Source organism: Helianthus annuus, chromosome 5 (genome assembly GCF_002127325.2).
Source record: "Helianthus annuus cultivar XRQ/B chromosome 5, HanXRQr2.0-SUNRISE, whole genome shotgun sequence".
Classification (NCBI taxonomy): Eukaryota; Viridiplantae; Streptophyta; class Magnoliopsida; order Asterales; family Asteraceae; genus Helianthus; species Helianthus annuus.
In genome coordinates, this window is record NC_035437.2 from 177,042,062 (window position 1) to 177,062,895 (window position 20,834).

Below are 20,834 nucleotides of genomic sequence, written 5' to 3' on the forward strand. Positions count from 1 at the left end.
ATAATCACGCACGTTCTATGATAATAACGCACGTTATATTTTTTGTCATGTATGTTAATGTAGGTTAAGCCTTGAAGTACATTATACTTTCTCCGTAATCGTATATGTCATTATGTAACAGTATTATTTTTAATTCTTGCACAATGAATATGTTTGGTATAAAAAGAAGAAAACGACAAAACGCAAAAAATTTTGATACAGAAAAACAACTTGCATGCTGAAGGGATATGGTCCTAAATCTTGCGTAGATCATGTGAGTTAACTTTAGTTCGCGCGCGTGACCATACCCAAAGTATTCCAAAATGTTGAGTTCCCTGACCTTGCGCCGACTACAAAGGTGTACCCCAAGTCACGTGCGGGCTAGGACCAAAATAAAAGCAAGAGTAAATTGCAAGTTTTGTCCTTTATGTTTACATCAAATTGCAGGCGCTGTCCTTTAGCGCAAAAGTTGACAAGTTTTGTACTTTATGTTTCAAAATCTTGCACGGTTTGTCCTTTGAGCCTAACTCAGTTAGATTTTTTGTTAAGTATGGTCATGTGCCTTGCACATGAGGGCTTACTTGTCATTTCACCTTCACAGGGGTTATTTTGTAAACACTTATTATTGAGGGACTATATCTACAAAACTGAAAAAAAAAAATTCTAAACTCTCTCCTTCTCTGTAATCTAAGACCACCACAACCCAATCTCTCTCAACCCACCATTCCACCACCACCACCATCTCCAAACCAACAACCGTCGTCATCACCACCGCCACCACCCTTCGTCATCTACAACCACAATCACCACATTCTCTAAATCAACTCCCCTACCTAAAAAACCCCAAAACAATTGCGAGATATGACCAATTTTAATAAACTGAAATGGAACGGGAAGGTTTTAAAAATAAAATTATGAATGTAAAACAACACATAACCTGTAAGTGCAACCAATTAGGTTATTTTGCTCCTTAATAATCTCATATGAGTTCATACCAAACACCCATATTGGTGCAACCGTATTATCAGATTCAACATGTTACTAAAGAAATGGATTATTATTGAATATATAGGTAATGGCAAATACATAAAACAGGGGATAACAGAGTACAGAGGCAGAACATAAATATTATTATTGATTATCTTCAGTGACACCATTAAACCAAACACAAACAATAAATTTTCACACCCAACACCTTTTCATTCTATAAAAACAAACAAAAACACAAAATCCTACAACGAAAATTCAAAACTTGAACAACACCCACTTCAATTTCTCATCAATTTAACCAAAATTCAAGGGAAATATGAAAAATAAACCCAAGAACTAACCGGTTGTTTCAGAAACCGTAACCGGTCATCATCACTCTCTCCAAACAACGTAACCAGTTGTTTCAGAAACCGTAATCGGCGAATAACCTCTTGTTTCAGTAATTTCAATGAATCTATTTTCTGTTCATCGGTTATTAGAGCTTTTGAAGACGAAACAGCGGATTCAGGTTTTGATTTTGATGAATCGATGTTTGAGTTAAGGTTTGATATGTTCGGATCTAACATATTTGAGTCGTTTTGGATTTGATTTTGACAGAGGCGTTTGGCTTCTGGTTCGTTTTTCTTCTTCCCGAAGCTTTTGGATCCGTTTGAAGACTTTCCGGCCGCCGGTTTCCTCCGAGAGTGCTTGCCGTTTCTTTAGAATCTCTTGTTTTATGAGATCCATGGCAGTTTAGGGTTGAATCTAGGGTTTGTGAAGTTGTTGTTAGGGATGAGTGTTTGAAGCAGGTGGTTTTGATTTTGAGATATAATGGGGAATAAATGACTTGAGAGGGAATGACCATTTTACCCTCATGTGCCTTGCACATGACATATTTTAACTAAGATTTCTAACCAGGTTTGGTCTAAAGGACCAAATGTGCAATATTTTGAAAGGTAAAGGATACCACCTGTCAACTTTTGGCTTAAAGGACAGCGTCTGAAATTTGATGTAAACATAAAGGACAAAACTTGTAATTTACTCTAAAAGCAATTCTAACACTTGGTGCCTTTGGCAAAAGACCTAGCTTCCTTTACCTTCCCATGGGTGTACCCAAGTCACGCGGAAGCAAGAAGCGTGGGGCAATATTGGACAAGTACAGAATGTACGAGTGGCAGAGCAGTTGGCCAATAGGCGCTCAACATGTTGTTTTCCATACGTGGCACCAATCAGCTTGCACCGACCACTGCTTCACGATCTTCACCTAATTGCTGATGCCAGACTAGACAATAAGGACAACCGTCAGGACACGTGGATACACTCAACATGCGCCAGCTTCCCTCCCGCCTGGAACCACTTACGGTCGTGACAGAGAGGCAAATGGATATTCTTTGTTGTTGACCTCGGGCCCAATGCCCATCAGCCCATCTCGTTCACAATTCACCTCGGCTATAAGTAGAGAACTTCACCTCCAGGTTTAAGTATCACTCTCTTGCTCTCTCACTTAATACACACACTTTTATCCTCAAAGCAAATTTTTATTCTTACGCCGGAGGGTGGTTACAAGGAGAACCACCCTATTCTCCTCCTTGTTTAACGAGCTTCACGGTGTGTTAATTGTTTTGCAGGATCGACATAGTTGTTCATCGAGTTCAGAAGAAGATTAATCTTATTTGGACGAGACACAAACCACAAACTAATCACCGAATTAACTTGGTGTTTCTTCACACGCTTAGTCGATTACGATATGGGTTAAAAAGTTCAAAATCGAATGTAATGTTGACATAACAACTACATATACACGTTATGTAGAAACAGTTAATTTGGCCGTAGAAATTCAAGATATATTAACAAAGACTTGAATACTTTATACTTGTAAAAAATTTTAAAAATCACTCGCCTCTATTTTTTTCTATATATACATAGATATATAGAGAGAGATATAGTGTAAGAGCATTCCTTTTTCCTATCTCTATCTGTATAATTAACTTAAAAATCACTACTTTTCCTATATCTTTTCCAAATAAATAATACCTTTTATATCTTTATCATTACAGTTTTTCTCTCTTCCACTCACAACTACTTTCAAAAATATTAAAATATTTATAGCGTGTGGACAGTGTTCCTATGTATTCACAGATGAAAAGTATCATTTTCTCTCTCTTCCACTCACAATCATTTCTTATAATACAATTTTCCGTACCGAATGTACTGATACCCACTTTTTGGCATTTTCGGTATGGGTACTTTCGGTATTGGTACCAGTTCTGTACGGTACCGGGAAAATACCGAATTTTACCTTCAAATACCGGTCCCGTACCGGTCCCGTACCGAATATTTTGATACCGATACCGATACCTAATTTTGACGAATTTCAATACCGGTATTTTTGATACCGGTACCGCTATCACGCTCATCCTACTCTCCATTATGAATGCTCTTATGAAAATAAAATATAATGATGGAAACCTTCTTAAAAATGCTGATGGCTTTCAATAAAACTAAATAAAATATATTGAATGTGTAAGTCAACTTTTTTTAATAAATAATTGTAGAAAAAGATTAAGCGCCAAACCCGCTTTATTTTGCAGTTTGCACATGGCGTGGCTGGATCATCAGGTAACTTCATCACCATTGGCAATGAGAAAAAATAGCTAGAAATTGAAAAAAAAAAGAAAAAAATCTTCACGCACAATTCTTAAAGAATAATAATTGATTTGAAAAATATAATTAACTAGTTTTTAAAAGCGATATTTAGTTTAACTACTAAGTTTATATATTTGGCAGAACTAGTCAAAATTAGCAACGTATGTATAAAGACTCTTTATTTGATTCAAATAAAATAAGATACTTAGATTTTTTACAGTTTAAATAAAAATATATTACTGTTCTACAAGTGGGCGTGGCACAAATTGCAAAACAAATAATTCTAAGAAACTTTGACTAATATTTTATCCATGTGATAATATTTTCTACATCTACAAATCCCATGACTATGACAACTTGAAAGCCAAGTTCTTTTTCATTTCTCCATTATTTCAGCTGAATTACGAATTTATTCCGTTTAAATTTACAGTTTTGTTATTAATTTTTTCCTCTTTTAGTCAAATTATGATTTTGCCCTTAGCTCAAATATATAATTTTGCCTTTGTTCTTTTTTTTCTTTTCCTGTAAAATTACGATTTTACCCCAGTGTAAAATTAGAGACATACTATTGTTTTAGTGTTTTTTTTACAAAACTATGATAGTGTTTTGTTTTAGTTGGTTGACTTGGTGTAATTTTTATTCGTGCCACGCGGCTGCCTGGCACACGCTCATTTGTTCTGAAAAATTACAATTTTGCCCAGCTTAAAATTATAGTTTTTCCATTGTTTTTTTTAGCAAAAGTATGGTTGTACTTTGTTTTAATTGGTTGACTCAATGTAATTTTTTTTGAGATCGTGTTATGAGTAGTATGTATAAGTAACTGAAACAAAGACGTACATATTATGAGAGAAATATTCGGCTTAGTGCTCGCAACGCGGGCAGAGGAAAAACTAGTAGTCTTTTATACATTTTACACTTAGAACACATTGTAATCTAGGTGTAGGTCGAACATTCATTAGACTATCCGCATCAGTGAAAGGCTATCCTTTCTACAAACAGCCTAATCAGCATGCCACATCAGCTTTTCACTTATTCTTCCCACAAACACTTTTTACCCACAACAATAACATGTATATCCTTCCCACAAACAACCTTATTATAATTATTTTATTTAATTTAAACTAAATAAAAAAAAAGAAAGGACCCACCATTCCCCCATTCTTCACCATTCTTCCCCAAGAATCCTTAAGAATGAACACCCTCCATGTCATCCTCTACAACACCCACTAATCCATCCCTCTCACAAATACCCTCCACATAGGCCAAGAATCACCTACAAACATCCTTGATGTGGATAGTCTTAGAGATTGTTCAATGCATACGGATTAACTTAACGAGTATGAATTATCATCCTTTACAAGCATGTGCTAACGGAGGCAACTATTCAAAAAGGTATTTTCAGAACAATTAAAAATAATCTATATTAATGTATTTATAAATTTTTTTAGTTAAAAAGGTTTATCTATATCTTCCTATACTAATAAATGAAACTCTTTTTTGGACACATGTCATTTTCTGGTGTTTTCTCATGTTATTTTCTTATTTATCTCTCATATTAAATAATAATTTTAAACAAAAATATTAGATAAAAATAAATATTTAGATAAGGATAAACATTTGTTTTTAATATGATTATATTAAATAAGAATAATAATTTTTAGATTAAACTTCCGTTTTGCTCCCTGTGGTTTGGCCACTTTAACGGTTTTGCCCCAAACCTTTAAAAACGGACATTTTACTCCCTGATCTATGAAGCCCTTCATGATTTTACTCCCCGCGCTAAACGTCATCCATTTTAGCCGTTAAAACCTGTCACGTGCAAAACACCTGATGGGCAATTATGTATTTTTCCAACCCATATTAATGAATTACATTTAAACCCTAACAACCCATTCTATCTTCTATTCTTCTTCCTCATTCCATCTTCTTCCCCATCACATAAAAAACCCTAATCCAAGAGTAAACTAGCCAACCTCATTCAGACATTATCTTTCTCTCAATACCTTCTCAGACCGCCACCACCCATCAAAACCCCTAAATTTCAAAATCCCCAAATTTCAAACAGTGACGGCGCCTAGGTTTTTGAGCCAAGAACTCTAGCTCCGACGCCCGATCCAGTCAACATCCTTTTTGTTCTTTTTTAACCTTAAACGGCCACCACTTCATCTTCAACCTTAAACCACCATAACCAAACTGCCACAACCCTCACCCTCTTCACCCCCACCACCCCTTTATCTTCAATCTTCAACCACCATAACCAAACCACCACAGCCTTCACTATCGTCGCACCACCACCATTGTTACTCAGAAAGAGAGAGAGAAACGAGTTACACAGAGAATCCAAAAGAGAGAGAAAAAGAGGGAGGTTCACCGGTCTTGATCGGAGGTTCACCGGCAACCACTATCGCCTTTCTATTTTGCTTTACCGGTGGTTCACAGGCCGTGACTGGAACCTCGAGTCGGAATCGCAGCTACGAATCCGACCGTCGTCGTCTATTCACTGTTGAACTCTCTTCTCCGTCATCTAAACACCCTACGTCGCCGCCGAGTGCCTGAACCGTAGCTCGCAGTCAACATCCTCTTTGAAACCCTAGCCGTCACGACCTTTAAATTCCTTAACGATGTCGTCGCCATGGGCCATGGTAACCACCGTCTAACATGGAGGGGGGAAGATGATGTGGTGCAGTGGTGGTCCGGTGGGGGTGGTGGTGGTGCAGTAGTGGTGTTAATGGAGGAGGGAGGAGATGGCGGAGGTGAGAAGGGGGAGAGAGAGAGAAGAGAGAGAAAGGGGGTGTTGAGAGAGATAAATCTTGATGATTGTTTGTATTAACATGGGTTAAGTTATAATACAAGTATTTAAAAATAAGAAGGGTAAGAAGCCACCAAAGAGTGACAAGTGTCTCAGGAGGAATTAAATTGAAAGGTTAATTTTGTCTACAAGAGGAAAGAGAATATGCACATGCAAGTCACATGTTATTTCCCCCCCAATTTTTAAACGTCCGTAACTTTTTTATACATCATTTGTTTTTAAAAAAAATTATACCATAAAATCGAGCATTTTTTTGTCTTTAATATGAGTACCATATTGTTATATTTTTCAAAAAAAAAATTCGAAAACCCAGTTGCAGATTACACAATGGACATGATGTAAAACACAATGTAAAGTAAATCAAGAACACAATCAATGACAACAGATAAAGACACAATGGACAACATACTAAAACACAATGACCATAACGTATAACAATGACGATTACATATAACACAATAAGTATCAGACTAAATAAAAACACAATTGATGACAACAGATAAAAGACACAATTAATGACAACAGATAAAAGACACAATGGAGAGCAGATGAAGACACAATGGAAAACAAACTAAAAACACAATACACAACAAACTAAAACACAATGAACAAAGATAGTAAAAAAATTGAACAAATTATTAAAACACAATGGACAACATATTAAAACACAATGAATAACATATTAAACACAATGACCTGAACTAATAACACAATTTATAGAAAACCCAGATATAACACCATCTTCATTGTGTCATTTATTGTGTTATAGGTTCTTATAAAAACGCAATGGATAGAACTCAAATTAACATTGTGTTATATGTTTTGATAATAACACAATGTATAGAAACTCTACTGACCAAAACCCAGTTAAAAGACACAATGACCTTAACCTTTAACACAATGCAAAAAAAAACTTAGTAAAAATGAAATTTTTTATTTTATTTTTATATGATAATATGGTACTCATATTAAAGATAAAAAAACGCTCGTTATTATAGTGATTTTTTTAAAATGTCGTATGAAAAAGTTATGGACGTTTTAAACGATGGGAGAAATTGGCATGTGCCTTGCATGTGGAGAGAGAAAATCCATAAATATAGGATTCCCTTTATGTCATTCTATTATCTTCTTTTCCCTACAACTAATCTTAACCCTCCAAATCTAAGATCAATGAACTAGAATCTTTCTTACCCTTCTTATTTATTTTATCCTTTGTACTTGATCCTAACCCGTATTAACATATGACATTATATTTTATTCAACACGTGCAACATACGAGTTTTTTTAATATATCTTTTTATTATAATTATATAAAATTATATTTACTCAACCCGTGTAATACACGGAGTTTTAACCTAGTCTATAATAAAAGAAACCATTTTGAGGACACTTGTCATCATATTAGGCCATGTTTTATAGATAATTATTATTTTAATTTAATTTATTCTAATTAATTATAGATAACCCTCATAGTAAATATTATTTAGTTTAATTATTACTTTTATATTTATCTATTTACTTCAAATTCTAACTTAGTTATCTAATTTGATATTGGAGTAAATTATGATTTTGGCCCCTGTGGTTATATCACTTTTATCCTTTTAAAATATTCATTTTTAGGCTAAAAGGGTAAAAGTGATATAACCACAGGGGCGAAAATCGTAATTTAGTCTTGATATTAACTATATATTTGAACGTTTTGTTTAGTTTGGTATCAAATAGATTTTATGAAACTTAAAATAAAATTAACTAATATTATTTATCATTTCTACATTTACAAGTTTTAAATAAAGGGTTAAATTTATTGAGACTTCGTTACATTTACAAGTTTTAAATAAAGTGTTAAATTTATTGAGACTTCGTTAACAAATTTTACTACAATAGAATAATCTATTTATATCAATCTAAATCTAATTTAATATTTTAAAATATTTATCAAATTTCAAAATTATTTATCCTGAAATTAACAAAAGATGTACGCTAAATATAAATTAATATAAAGTAAATGATTTATTTATTTTATTAAACTAAAGTAGTTTAGGGTAGAACCTATTTAAAAAATGTTTATAAGGAGTAAACACAAATATTAATCAATGTTTATTGGTTCTATACTTTTATTTTCGTGTTCAACTCTCAACTCAAATATGATAATCGCTATGTTTACGTGACATTTATAAGAACCATCACCGCAATCACCCCATCCATTGTATATCGAGTATATATAGTATTGATTTATTCAACCCATGTAATAAATGAGAATTTTAAATATATATTGTTTTATTATTTGATATATAAAAGTACATTTATTCAACCTGTGTAATAAGCGAGATTTTTAAAGATATATATATATATATATATATATATATTTATATTATCTGGTATATAAAATTGAATTTATTCAAACGTGTAATATACGGGGTTCTAACCTAGTAGTGTTATATAATAATTTATTAGATCCTTGTCGAATTATTAATAGTTAACTATATTCATTTCTATTATTATATCTAAAACTAACAGTTAATTGTCAGTATTTATGTTATATTTTGTATTGTTCATATTTATTTACTATCGTACTAAAAGGTACATATATTTTTTTAAAATAAATAATAAATTGTGATGTCTAAAAAGTGTTACCTAATAAGAAAAATGTAAAGTTAATTACAAGACAAAATATATTGTCCTGGTTTGTTCTTGGAAATTAAGGTTATTTAAAAAGACCATAATAGATATAATAAAAAACACAATGCTTAAAATACAATTATGAAAATACAATGACGTGTGAATGCATATATTATAAGCTTTAAGATTTAGTAGCTTGCTTTCTTAAGTTACACATTTCCTTTGTATACATTACATTGTAATCTCATCCAATGTCTTAATAGAATCGGTTAAAACGTTTCTGAGCCCAATCCAATACTTTTTATATAAAGAACTAGAGACAAAAACAATTATTTACGAATCGATACTTCGATACGAGATATATGAATTAGGTAAAAGAAATCTACTTAATGATAATGATATATCATGTTGATTCTGTTATCAAAATTTTGAAACACGACATAAAATCAAACATATATTTTTCTTATTTAAAAAATACATGTCTGCTCTACTTACTCCACAACCTTTAAATAAAATAAATAAAAAATAGAAATGTGACTGCTGTCAAGCAACTTGTTAACATTGCCTTTCCATTATTCTAAATATAATAATGCGTTAAAATAATGCGGGTCGGGTCACATGGCCCGGAATTCAACAAACCTTTTTTTTTTTTTTCATGGGAAGTTCATGAATTCAATAATTATTGACTTGTATTTTGTTGATCATGAGAGGGTAGTAGTTAGCTAAAGTAATCTTCCATTTACATAAACAACTAATTGGTGTTAAACTATTACATAAGTGTGTAATCAATAATTCACTATAGATTAACATATATAAAACACATGCATGTTTTGAACATAACGTATATTCAATACAAAAATAATCATGAGTCCATATATATAAGTCATTGCTTAATTCATCATATTGTATCACTACACATTTTTTGAACATGGAGGGTTCAAGGAAATTAACTTCGAATTATCCTTACCATTCTCCTCCACCACCACCACCAACACCTGCATGCCCTCCACCACCACCACCACCACCACCACCACCCCCTCCGCCTCCACCACCACCAGTTCCATGTCCTCCACCTCCACCACCCCCGGTTGCATGTCCTCCTCCTCCACCAAAACCGGAACATTGGAAGCCACCGCCATCTCCTACCCCAGAGACACCAGCGTACCCTCCTAAAGCCTCTCCACCTAAACGGTCACACCCGCCGAAGCCATCACATCCACCACATGGTCCGGCTTACCCTCCTAAGGGTCCGAAGCCTCCTACGCCAGCTAGTCCACCTAAAGAAGCAAAACCACCTACCCCTGGTGGACATGCTTATCCACCAAAGGGCCCTAAGCCACCAACACCTGGTGGGCCCGCTTATCCACCTAAGGGCCCGAAACCACCAACTCCTGGTGGGCCCGCTTATCCACCTAAAGGCCCAAAACCACCAACACCTGGTGGGCCCTCTTATCCACCAAAGCCAAGTACTTGGCCTCCTAAAGCACAACCTCCACTACCATCATATGGACCCACCGTCCCACCTCCACAACCATACAATGCTGTCCCGCCATCCGGTAACATCCTAACACCACCACCGTCTGGTGGCGGCGGCAATGACCACACCGTCGTTATTGCGGTGTGTGCATCACTAGGTGGTGTGTTTTTCCTAGCATTCTTAGCCGCCGGACTCTTCTGCTTAGCCAAGAGAAAGAAGAAGCCAATCTTAGTCCCAGCAGCAGCTCCATATGGTCACGGCAGCGGCGGAGGACACGGTCATGAAGGTGGTGGCGAACACTAAAGCTATGGCCAACACTAGGGCTATATGTTACCGTAAGAAATGCATCAAAAAGTTACCATTGGTGGAGACGAGTGGCGCTTAATCCTTTTTAAAAATAATATTAAACTCTTTTTCTTTATAAATTATCTATGATAGCTGTGTGGAGTTCGAACACTTTTCTGTTTTATCAACTTTGTATTCTACGTATCTGAGTGTTGTAAGTTACATGTGAAAAGGGTTTGCTTTTTTAGGTAGAGTTCATGAATTCAAGATTTGTACTTAATTTATTCAATAAGAGTTGTGGATTGTCTACATTATTAATTCTTAATTAACTTGATTGAATATGTAATCTTTTTAAAAACTTTTCTGGTGGTAGAGGGAAAACTCTATATTTGTTTAAAAGGAGAAGGTCATGGTTTTAATACCAAGGGGTGTAATGTTTAGCCATTAAAAAATATCTTTAGTTTTAGTTTACGTGAATATCAATATAAATAAAATACATGTTTAAATAGTAAGGTATTTCAAAATTGATATTCGTTTCTTGAAAATGATATTAATTTTTTAATATGATAGACATAGAAATAATGTTTTTTTAAGTCAAATTTGGACTAAGTTGACCAACTAGATCCGATTCTAGTCTAGGTTGACCGCATTTGATTGATTCAGAGCAATGTTTTAAATACCGGTACAAACCGGCCGATTATACCTTTTAAACCAGATACTTGACACGAGCTTGGTACGATAAAGGCCGGTAAAACCCAAATACAATATGTCTTATGTACCGACGGTATATCTGGTTCTACCGATTCAAATCGTTGAACCGGTTGGCATTATCTTAAAATTTGATTTTTTTAATTTTAATAATATACGAATTTAAGGTTATAGTGACTTTCTATGTTACGATAAGTAACATAGTGTCTTCCATTCCAATATTCCATCAATGTTGAATAGGGATGGCAAAAAAGCCCAAGCCCGACGGGTATACCCGAAACCCGAAACATACGGGCCGGGTATACCCGAAGCCCGATGGGTATGGGCCGGGTATGGGCTTAAAAATGGAAAAAATTCGGGTACGGGTACGGGTATGGGATTTAGTGATACCCGGCCCATTTACCCGAATAATACCCGAAATAATCATATTATAAATTTCCATACATATAACTATATTTGACTACCTTAGTGATGAGTTATTTAATAGTGTATTTTTCTCTTATTCTCATTAACTGTAGGAAAGAGGTTTCAGGGGAGGGGATGAGTGATGAAATGCTAGTTTAGCTTCACTTTTGGAAAGCAAGCATATGGCGAGTTTTTTTCCCAAACTAGTGTAGATACAAAAATTATTTACCTATTTGGGCACTTTGAAAAATATTTACCTATTTGGGCACTTTTGTATATCCCTTTAATTTTTTACCTAATTTATACATTTTTTACCTATTTTAATTATTTCAATTTTATTAATAGTGATTATTTCTTCAGTATTTTGTATGTATAAATAGTTTTTTTATAGATATTAACCTAAAACGAACTACACAACGTGGACCATCAAATCCACCAACTATTACCCTATAGATTATATGGTTTTTTATAATATTTTTTGCAGATTTTTTAACCTTGCAGAATTATTGTAGAATTTTTTAATATATTTTTGCAGATTTTTTGTAGATTTTTCGCAGATTTTTTTGTAGTATTTTTGCAGATTTTTTTAAATATTTGCAGAATTTTTTATTTTTTACAAAAAGTAATTACTCATATTTTTGCTGATTCTAATTCTTTGAGTAATCCAATTTTAATTTGGCTAGAAAAATAAAAAAAATGTATAAGTTAGGTTAAAAATTAAAAAGATATAGAAAAATACCCGGATAGGTAAATATTTTTTAAACTACCCAAATAGGTAAATAGTTTTTGTATCTACACTAGTTTGGGAAAAAACTCAGCATATGTCGGTACTTAAAATAGCAATCACAAGGGCACTTACCTTTTTGACTACATATGGCTATCACAAGTGAACTTATCTTTTTGAATACATATTTGGAGATGAAGACAACTAGTATTTCATATGTGGATATGTATTTGGCAACTGCTTATTGAACAAACTAGTAGGGTGCCCGCGCGATGCGGCGGGGGCGACACTTTGCATTGCAAAACTCGTTTCTGGTAGTTTTCTTATTCGTATAATTTTTATGATAACATTATTGTGGTGGATATATGTCATAAGTTTACACATATGTAAAAATTTTGTTCTTTTATAAAAAATAATAACCAAAAGACAAAAAATATTGTTTTTTTTTTGTATAAAAATTAATAATCAAAAGACAAAAAATAAAAGATAAGTTGTTATAATTGTAAAATTTGTTTATTTTATTGGTTAAATTATAAAGTATAATTTTATTCTTTAAAGTTCATAACTTTTTATAAATATCCACTTAGTACTCATCCAATAAACTTTAAGTTTAAAATTTTCGTTTTTATAAAAATAAAAAATAGTATTTGACTCGTAAGTACGTTTTAGAGCTTTAACTTAAATTGTTAAATTTCGGGTTTTTACAAATATTAAAATTTATATTTTTATAATATTTCATAAACTGTTTTTATAAAAAATAGGATGATAAGAGTTTATATCATACTAAGTTCACATTTTTAGTTCCTAACTAATCTTATCTATATGAGTCTACTTTTAACTAATAATCCCTAAAAATATGCAACACAATCTACTACTATGTATCTAGTCAAGTTGGTAAATAATTATTTTAGAACTGACTAATATTATCTATAACAATATAGTTGAACTTATAATTCCTAAAAGTTTGGAACCCAGTTTAGAATTTATCTAGTAAAGATTGTAAATTTCTGGAGTATTTTATTTATATTACTTGTTATAAAAATGTTTATAAAATAATTATTTTTTTATTAACTTTATATCATAGTAAGTTCACTTTTTTAGTTTAGCTTTAAAGTTTATTACTTTATTACTTTTTAATTAAAAAATGCAAATTATTAGATTAATATCCAAGAATAACTGCATTAATTATTTTTTTATTAGTTGACTTATAATTCCTAAAATTTTGGGACATAGTTTACTATTTATCTACTAAATATCGTAAATTAGTATTAAATAATTCCTAAAATTTTGGGATATAGTTTACTATCTATCTACTAATCCGTAAATTAGTATTAAATAATTCCTAAAATTTTGGAACATAGTTTATCTTCTATCTACTAAATATCAAAGTTTTGTTTTGTTATAAAAATTAATAATAAATAAAGTATAGAAAAACTGTTTTAAACATGTATAGATTCGTTTGTTAATAAAAAATACTAAACAAATGACAAAAATAAAAAATAAGTTGCTATCGTTATAAAGTAAGTTTATTTTGTTGGTGAAATGATAAAGTTTATAATTTTATTGTTTAAAGTCCATAACTTTTTTAAATATCCACATCATACTCATCCAATAAACTTTAATTTTAAAATTTTCGTTTTTGAAAAAGTAAAAAGTAAAAAATAGTAGGTGACTTGTAGGTAGGTTTTAAACACCTTTAACTAATGTTAAATTTAATTTTTATAAATATTTAAAAAATCATATTTTTATAAAACAGTTTTTATAAAAAAATAGGATGTAGAAGTTTATATCTTTATTAACTTTATCTTTTTATTTAAGAAATATAAATTATTCGAAAAATCTATTATATTATATAATTATTTTTTCATATCTCGTGTCGTCCAACAGTTTTTTTTTTATAGAAGGCACTAATGGATATATACGAAATCCTCGTGAAACATGACTGTTAAATTGAATAAGTTTAGTGTGCTTTGTAAATACAATCTTGAATTTACTACAAACCAAGAGGTAGTTTTCATGTTTTGGCCATTCTTGGTAATCGAATTTATCTATTTGGAAATGATCAAGTACGAACATGTAAATTATATAATACGAACATGATTAAGTACTAAAGTATATTAGTTCAATCGAGATATAAATTATAAGTGCAATAAAATAACACAAAACATAAACTTCAAATATAAAATAAACTTTATTATTCATGGGATAGTCTATATCAAACAAAAACAACTGGAAATGAAAAAAACATAAAAACACTTGGTATATTTCATCTAAAATCTCTACTTTTTTTATCTGTTTTTCTTGTTTGTGCTCGAATCAGCAGTATCATCTAATTCATCTTCTTTCTCATCGTCCTCAGAATCATCTAAATTTATAACCTCGACCCATTTCCATTCAGAGAGTCTCTTAGATCTTTTCTTTTGATTCTCATACTTCCGATCCTTAAAAAACAAAAATTTAATAAAAAAGTTAAAAAATGATTAAATAAAGTTAAAAAAAGAACAAATATTGAATAAAAAAATTTAAAAAAGATTAAATAAATTTTAAAATTACCTCTTCACTAAATTGACGTTGAAGCTTAGACTTGTATGGACTGAACATTGCACCATAAGAAATAATTTCAACACTATTATCACCATCATCCTACAATAAAACACCAAATAATAACATAACGAACTTGTTAATATGAAAGATTATAAGCGAAAATATTACTTAAAAACTAACAAAAGCTTGTTCGACAACTGGGGTGTTTAAATTGGTGTGTTGAATCTGAAAAATCAAATAAGTTAGTATTCACATAAAAGTAAATAAAAGAAAACAATTATTCATTATTGCGATATAACAAAACTTATCATAGAACCGACCTTAGATTTTTCAATATCGCATGCTTGTTTTTTCGCATCAAGTGAATTCAGAACTGGCTCCATATTTTAAATCTGTTTAGCAATAGAAATGTAGAATTGTGAGTGTTTGCTATGTATTTATAGTAGTCCATTAGGGTTTAGTTTTAGATTGGTTATCCATTTATTTAGGAAGTTTGTTATGAGTTTTAAGTTTTTAAAATAAGATGCACATATCCTGTTTAGTTTGTTGTGGCATGTTTAATAGGAAGTTTGTTGTGAGTTTTATCTATACTTACTATATTAAACATGTCACAACAAACTGACTCTGTACAAGTAAAATTAGGGAATATTTTAGTTTATTAATGCCGTTCAAAATAAAAAAACTTGGGTAAAAAACAAAAGTTAATGTACGGTAGCTAGGTAATGGTCAAAGCTGGCTTGGGTAAAAAACAAATGTTGGCTTTAATCAATTGTACATTTACGCATCGGCTATTTGTACTTTATGAACGCACGGCGAAACTAAAAAAGACAACTATCAAAACGTTTAAAAAAATGTGCCGATCGTCATGGTACCTTCGGATTTTTTTAAAACATTACGGGTTGTAAGATATCGCAGGAATATATTAAAGAATTAAAGAGGGGTGGAGTGTAACTAATTACCCATAATTATGTTAAATGTCAAGGATTTAAATGTAATAGATTGAGGGACTAAAAAATAATTATGGTTTAAAAGACCACTTTACCCTCATTTTAGGGGTTTATTTATAAATAATGGGGGAAGAAATTCTTAACTTTTGGGAATCCTTCCCTCATGTATTATAATATAGTATAGATAACATATTTTTGAGCATGTATATTCGAAATGGAAGTATTTAATCGTTTTGATTTAGTTTGGTATATGTGGTATGAATATGATATGGAAGTATTTAATCATATTTTCATTTGTTATAGTTATTAAAATTGTAACCTATATAAACATCAAAGTAAAAAGTGCACATTTGTCCGAACGGGTATTTTTAAGAAATTAACGGGTATACCCGATACCCGCAGGTATGCCTGATACCCGACGGGTAACGGGCCGGGTATGGGACAAAGAATTACAACCGGGTACGGGCCTGGGATTACCAATACCCGGCCCAAAACCGGCCCATTGCCATTCCTAAATTGTTGAAGTTGTTACCCACCTCGTCCAATGTAATATTATTTATAAGTAATAAAATGCTTAATATTTTACAAGAAAATAGTTGTTTTTTTTTCATTAAACCATGATCAATTACACAAAACCTAATTGAGATTGGATTGCTTTTTAGATGATTTTGTATTCTATGGAAGTATAGGGTTAACTAGTAACTCGGTTAAACCGTCCGGTACAACCTGGTTCAACCGGTTAAACCATTTTAGAGCTCAACCTGGTATGATTTAAAAACCATTTTTTTTAAAAACATTGATTCAGAGTAATTAGGTGGAGTTGAAAAAAATCTCCTCGGAAACCTACCTTATAGCGAGTACTCGGCCTTAGGGGGTGCGGGTGGTCATCACTCATCACTCACAACATCCAATTAAGTTCCGCCATGTCATCAACCATTTTTCCATCACTCACAACCTTTTTTAGTGGCAATGGTCATCACTCACAACACCCAACAATAAACCCTCACACCCCCTCACATGTTCCATCACTCAAACCTTGTCACACGTGAAGTTTTTCACGGAAACCATATTCTCACGTGTTGAACAATTTGGTGGCGGTGGAAAAATGGAAACCACCACGCGTGGAAAACTTCATCACCGGAAAAAAATCCAACCATCCCGCCTCTCCTTATAGACCTTGTTTTACAACATTGTTAAATCTTCAAATCCATATAGTACTTCACCAGTTAATTGGCTCTTTACTAGTGTATGCGTTGGTGTTTTATGTTCTTTGTGGTATCGCGTGAACGGCCAATTAGCAACGGACCATTGCAACGGTTTTTCCAATGAAAGAAAATGACATTTAAACACTATTTGCGATAGAAAAATAATTCTTCAACAAATTAATGCAACGGATTATTCCGTCGCCAATTAGCATTCTTACAAGTTAAAAGATACGGAATACACATTCTCATTTTCAAAATCTTTGAACTCAATGGTTTAAGCCCCTTAGTGACAAGAAGGTTCCAAGGGGGCATGTTCGTTCTTGTTTTTTGTTTAAATTACTCATTGGGATTTTCTAGGCTATCATAATCTCACAATGATCTTTATACGATTCATTGAGATATCCAAAACCATTACCCATTTTGTTAGCTACAAAAGATAATTTAGAATCATTGTTCAAAACCAAAAATTTTGGATTGCAAAAGCATCTAAAATCTTTACCAATGCTGCTATGTAATATATGCTCCTCAAGCCACTAACAATAACAACCCAAATTATATAGAGCCACACTCTTTTTGAGAGCCCTCTTACACATGTAAAGCCCTTTTATAATCTTTCAAGCCCAACATGAAGCCTTTATTTGGAGACGACCCAGGCCTAGGCCCAGGCCAAGGTATTTGACGAAGGCATGTCTTAGGGAGCCCGATGGCCAATATATAGTATGATCATTTTTTTACTAAAACATTTTATTTTTATTCTATATGATAAATCAAAGCAACAATAATACTTTTGTTATTTACAAACCTTAAAAACTTCTGTATTACTATAAATCATAAGAACTTTAAAATTACAGTACAAATAAAATAATAAAAAAAACTCAAAAACATTAACTATCTATTCAAACTGGATGACATCATCATACATTACACCTTTTATTTAGTTATAAAGAAAAGTTGCATTGTCGAGAATGAGAACTATCTACGAGAATCGCAAATGTCCAACCTCCGGTCACTATGTAGTATTTTATTATACAATACAAAATAACTAAGCAAAAATACATTTCTTAAAACATCTCGTTTCGCATCTAAGTTAAGTCGTAAATCAACATTAGGCCCGATCCTAAAGGCTTCATGCTTGTACGCGACTTACCTATGAATATGACTTTACAACCTCTTATAACTATTCTCATGCTCAAACCTAACCTATCTAACACCGCGTCTTGAACAGGGCTTGGTTTTGTTTAGCGTTTCGGGTCCGAATTGATGAAGCAAATTACAGTCTCATTAATTCTTCAAATAATTTGAAGTACATAATTTATATTTCAATCCTTTATTTGTACGTTAAAAATAGAAGGTTGGTTCTTACTGAATTGGGGTCCACCAATGAGAAAAGCTGCCTGCAAATTTCTTTTTCAGAAACTTCTTTTGACCACTGGAACCGTGACCTCTTTCTTATTTGAAAGGCCAAGTCTAAGTAGAATGTGACAACACCAATTTCAATCTAAACAAATATCAATATATATATATCTAAAACAAGAATAGAGATATAAATAATTTTGAGTAACATTAAGAGAAATGGTGTCACAAATTAGTTACAACTTACAACCGTATACAAATTAATGAATCATATCTCCTAAGATACGGTATCTTCTAGTATTGTTATAAGACGGTTTTCCCTTCGTTGTGATGTTGAAAAGGCGTAGTCTTGTCTTGTCGTGTTACAAAGTACGTAGAAACATAATAACGTGTTACATTTTCTTATTCAGACCCGAATTAGTTTTGAGCTTTTGACCAACCGAAAGGTTAGGGTTGACATGTTGAAATAGTGCCAAGACAAAAAGCAGTTACACAGTAAATAGCATAATTGTTCACCACCATCCATCCATCTCTTATCCTTTCCTATATTTTGGTCCATTTGCACAAAATATGATCCATGGATGCTTTTGGCTTAGTTTTCTAACAGTTTCATCTTATATAACATAAGTCAACATATAAGTATTCCTTGACGTACAAGCGTACAATATAAAATTACGCACGTTATAAAACTCAAAACCCAATCACGCATGTTCAAAAACAATAACTATTCGTGATTATGTTTTTTCAACATGCGTGATTATGGTTTATAATGTGTGTAATTTCATACCGTACACTCGTACGTCAAGGAATATTGTACGTTAACCCCCCCCCCCACACACATATGCTACTATCTCTTGATAATCGTGTTAGTAAATGCATTTACATATTATCATTTATTTCACCATCAATGGTCTTGTAGAACCTTTGTGGTTTTGCGACCAAATAGTTTGTTGATATGAGAATAAATATTTTTTTTATAAAATTTTGAGTGTTCGTATTTTTACTAGAACGTTAGGTGAATGTGTGTCGGATGCATGATTTTTATCCGAAGTGTCCGAAAATAATCAACTGATATAAGTGAGCTGCTTTAAGTGTCAAAACGGATTTGATTATGTATAGAACCTTTGGTTTAAGGGTCAAAATGGATTTGATCAAATGTAGACTTTTTTGTTCCATCAATCTTCTTGCATGATAACTTGGCTTTGCATGAAAAAGGTTTAGAAACTTTGAAGGAGTGTTATTATAATATGATATAAGTCTATTATATAACCGTTATAAATAAAATATATATGATATATCTACGATATTGAACAGTAGGTGTGAGTGATTGCTTTCATCTTTGCTTTATCATAACCCAATGAAGTGGCTGCAACTAACAAAACCTTTAGTGACACCAAATAGTGATGACAAGAATTGAATGTTATTCAATGGTCCCAAATGATTATATCTAAGAATATTGATTTTTTTGTTCATACATTTATTTCATTGCATCTCAATTTTTTTATTTTCTTAAATTTTAGTTTGATTTTCTATCACTTGAGTTTTTAACATGTTATTTATTATGAATATAAAAGATGCATCCTTATAAATTTCATCTATTTAAATTTAATATTCTAATTTTTTGTTTAAACTAAAAGTATTTTTTTGAAATCAAGTATAGTCAAATTAAAAGAAACAAAGAAAGAAAATTAAAATTAAAATCGAATATAAACATAAAAGAATTAAATATTCAATCATTTTGAAGACTATTTAGTGTGTTAGGTATGGTCAAATAATTGGAAGTTAATTGGCTAGAGCTAGCCAAAAGGGACCCAAGATTAGCACTGGCTCTATACTGGTCTACATCAGGATTGTGACCAGGAGTCCAAGACCGGATTTACTGAGAATTGGTTGAAGGGGTCAAGTCAAAGGGGACCTGTTTTTTTTGTAAGGCAAGTCAAAGAGGACCTTGGTATGTCATTAAGTTTCTATAATTCAATATTTTACTAACATTGTCCTTTGCAAAATCCAAACATTTAATTAAGAGTAAATTGGGTCCTCCACTGCAGCCCATCTCGGTGAAGGCTTGGTCCGGGGTTTTACCCGGGTTCGAGTCCAGGGGGGCGCAGTTTTACCTATTCCACGGGGTTTCTGCGCATCAGGGGTGTGCTACGCTTTCTAGCGG

The 20,834-nt window shown here is 32.3% G+C and overlaps 2 protein-coding genes across 2 annotated transcripts; one reads left to right on the forward strand and one right to left on the reverse strand.

Annotated features, from left to right (window-relative positions):
• Nucleotides 1-6,226: 6,226 nt before the first annotated feature.
• Nucleotides 6,227-10,802, forward strand: LOC110944232 (basic proline-rich protein-like). Its single transcript, XM_022185945.1, has 2 exons — nt 6,227-6,347; nt 10,174-10,802. Exons 1-2 carry the CDS (start codon nt 6,227-6,229, stop codon nt 10,800-10,802), a joined length of 750 nt encoding a protein of 249 aa, XP_022041637.1.
• Nucleotides 10,803-14,909: 4,107 nt separating this feature from the next.
• LOC110944233 lies at nt 14,910-15,602 on the reverse strand. The gene is made up of 3 exons (XM_022185946.2): nt 15,486-15,602; nt 15,175-15,264; nt 14,910-15,062 (listed from the first exon to the last, which is right to left on the reverse strand). The coding sequence occupies exons 1-3, from the start codon at nt 15,546-15,548 to the stop codon at nt 14,910-14,912; spliced, it is 306 nt and encodes a 101-aa protein (XP_022041638.1). The 5' UTR covers nt 15,549-15,602.
• Between the last annotated feature and the right edge of the window lie 5,232 nt (nt 15,603-20,834).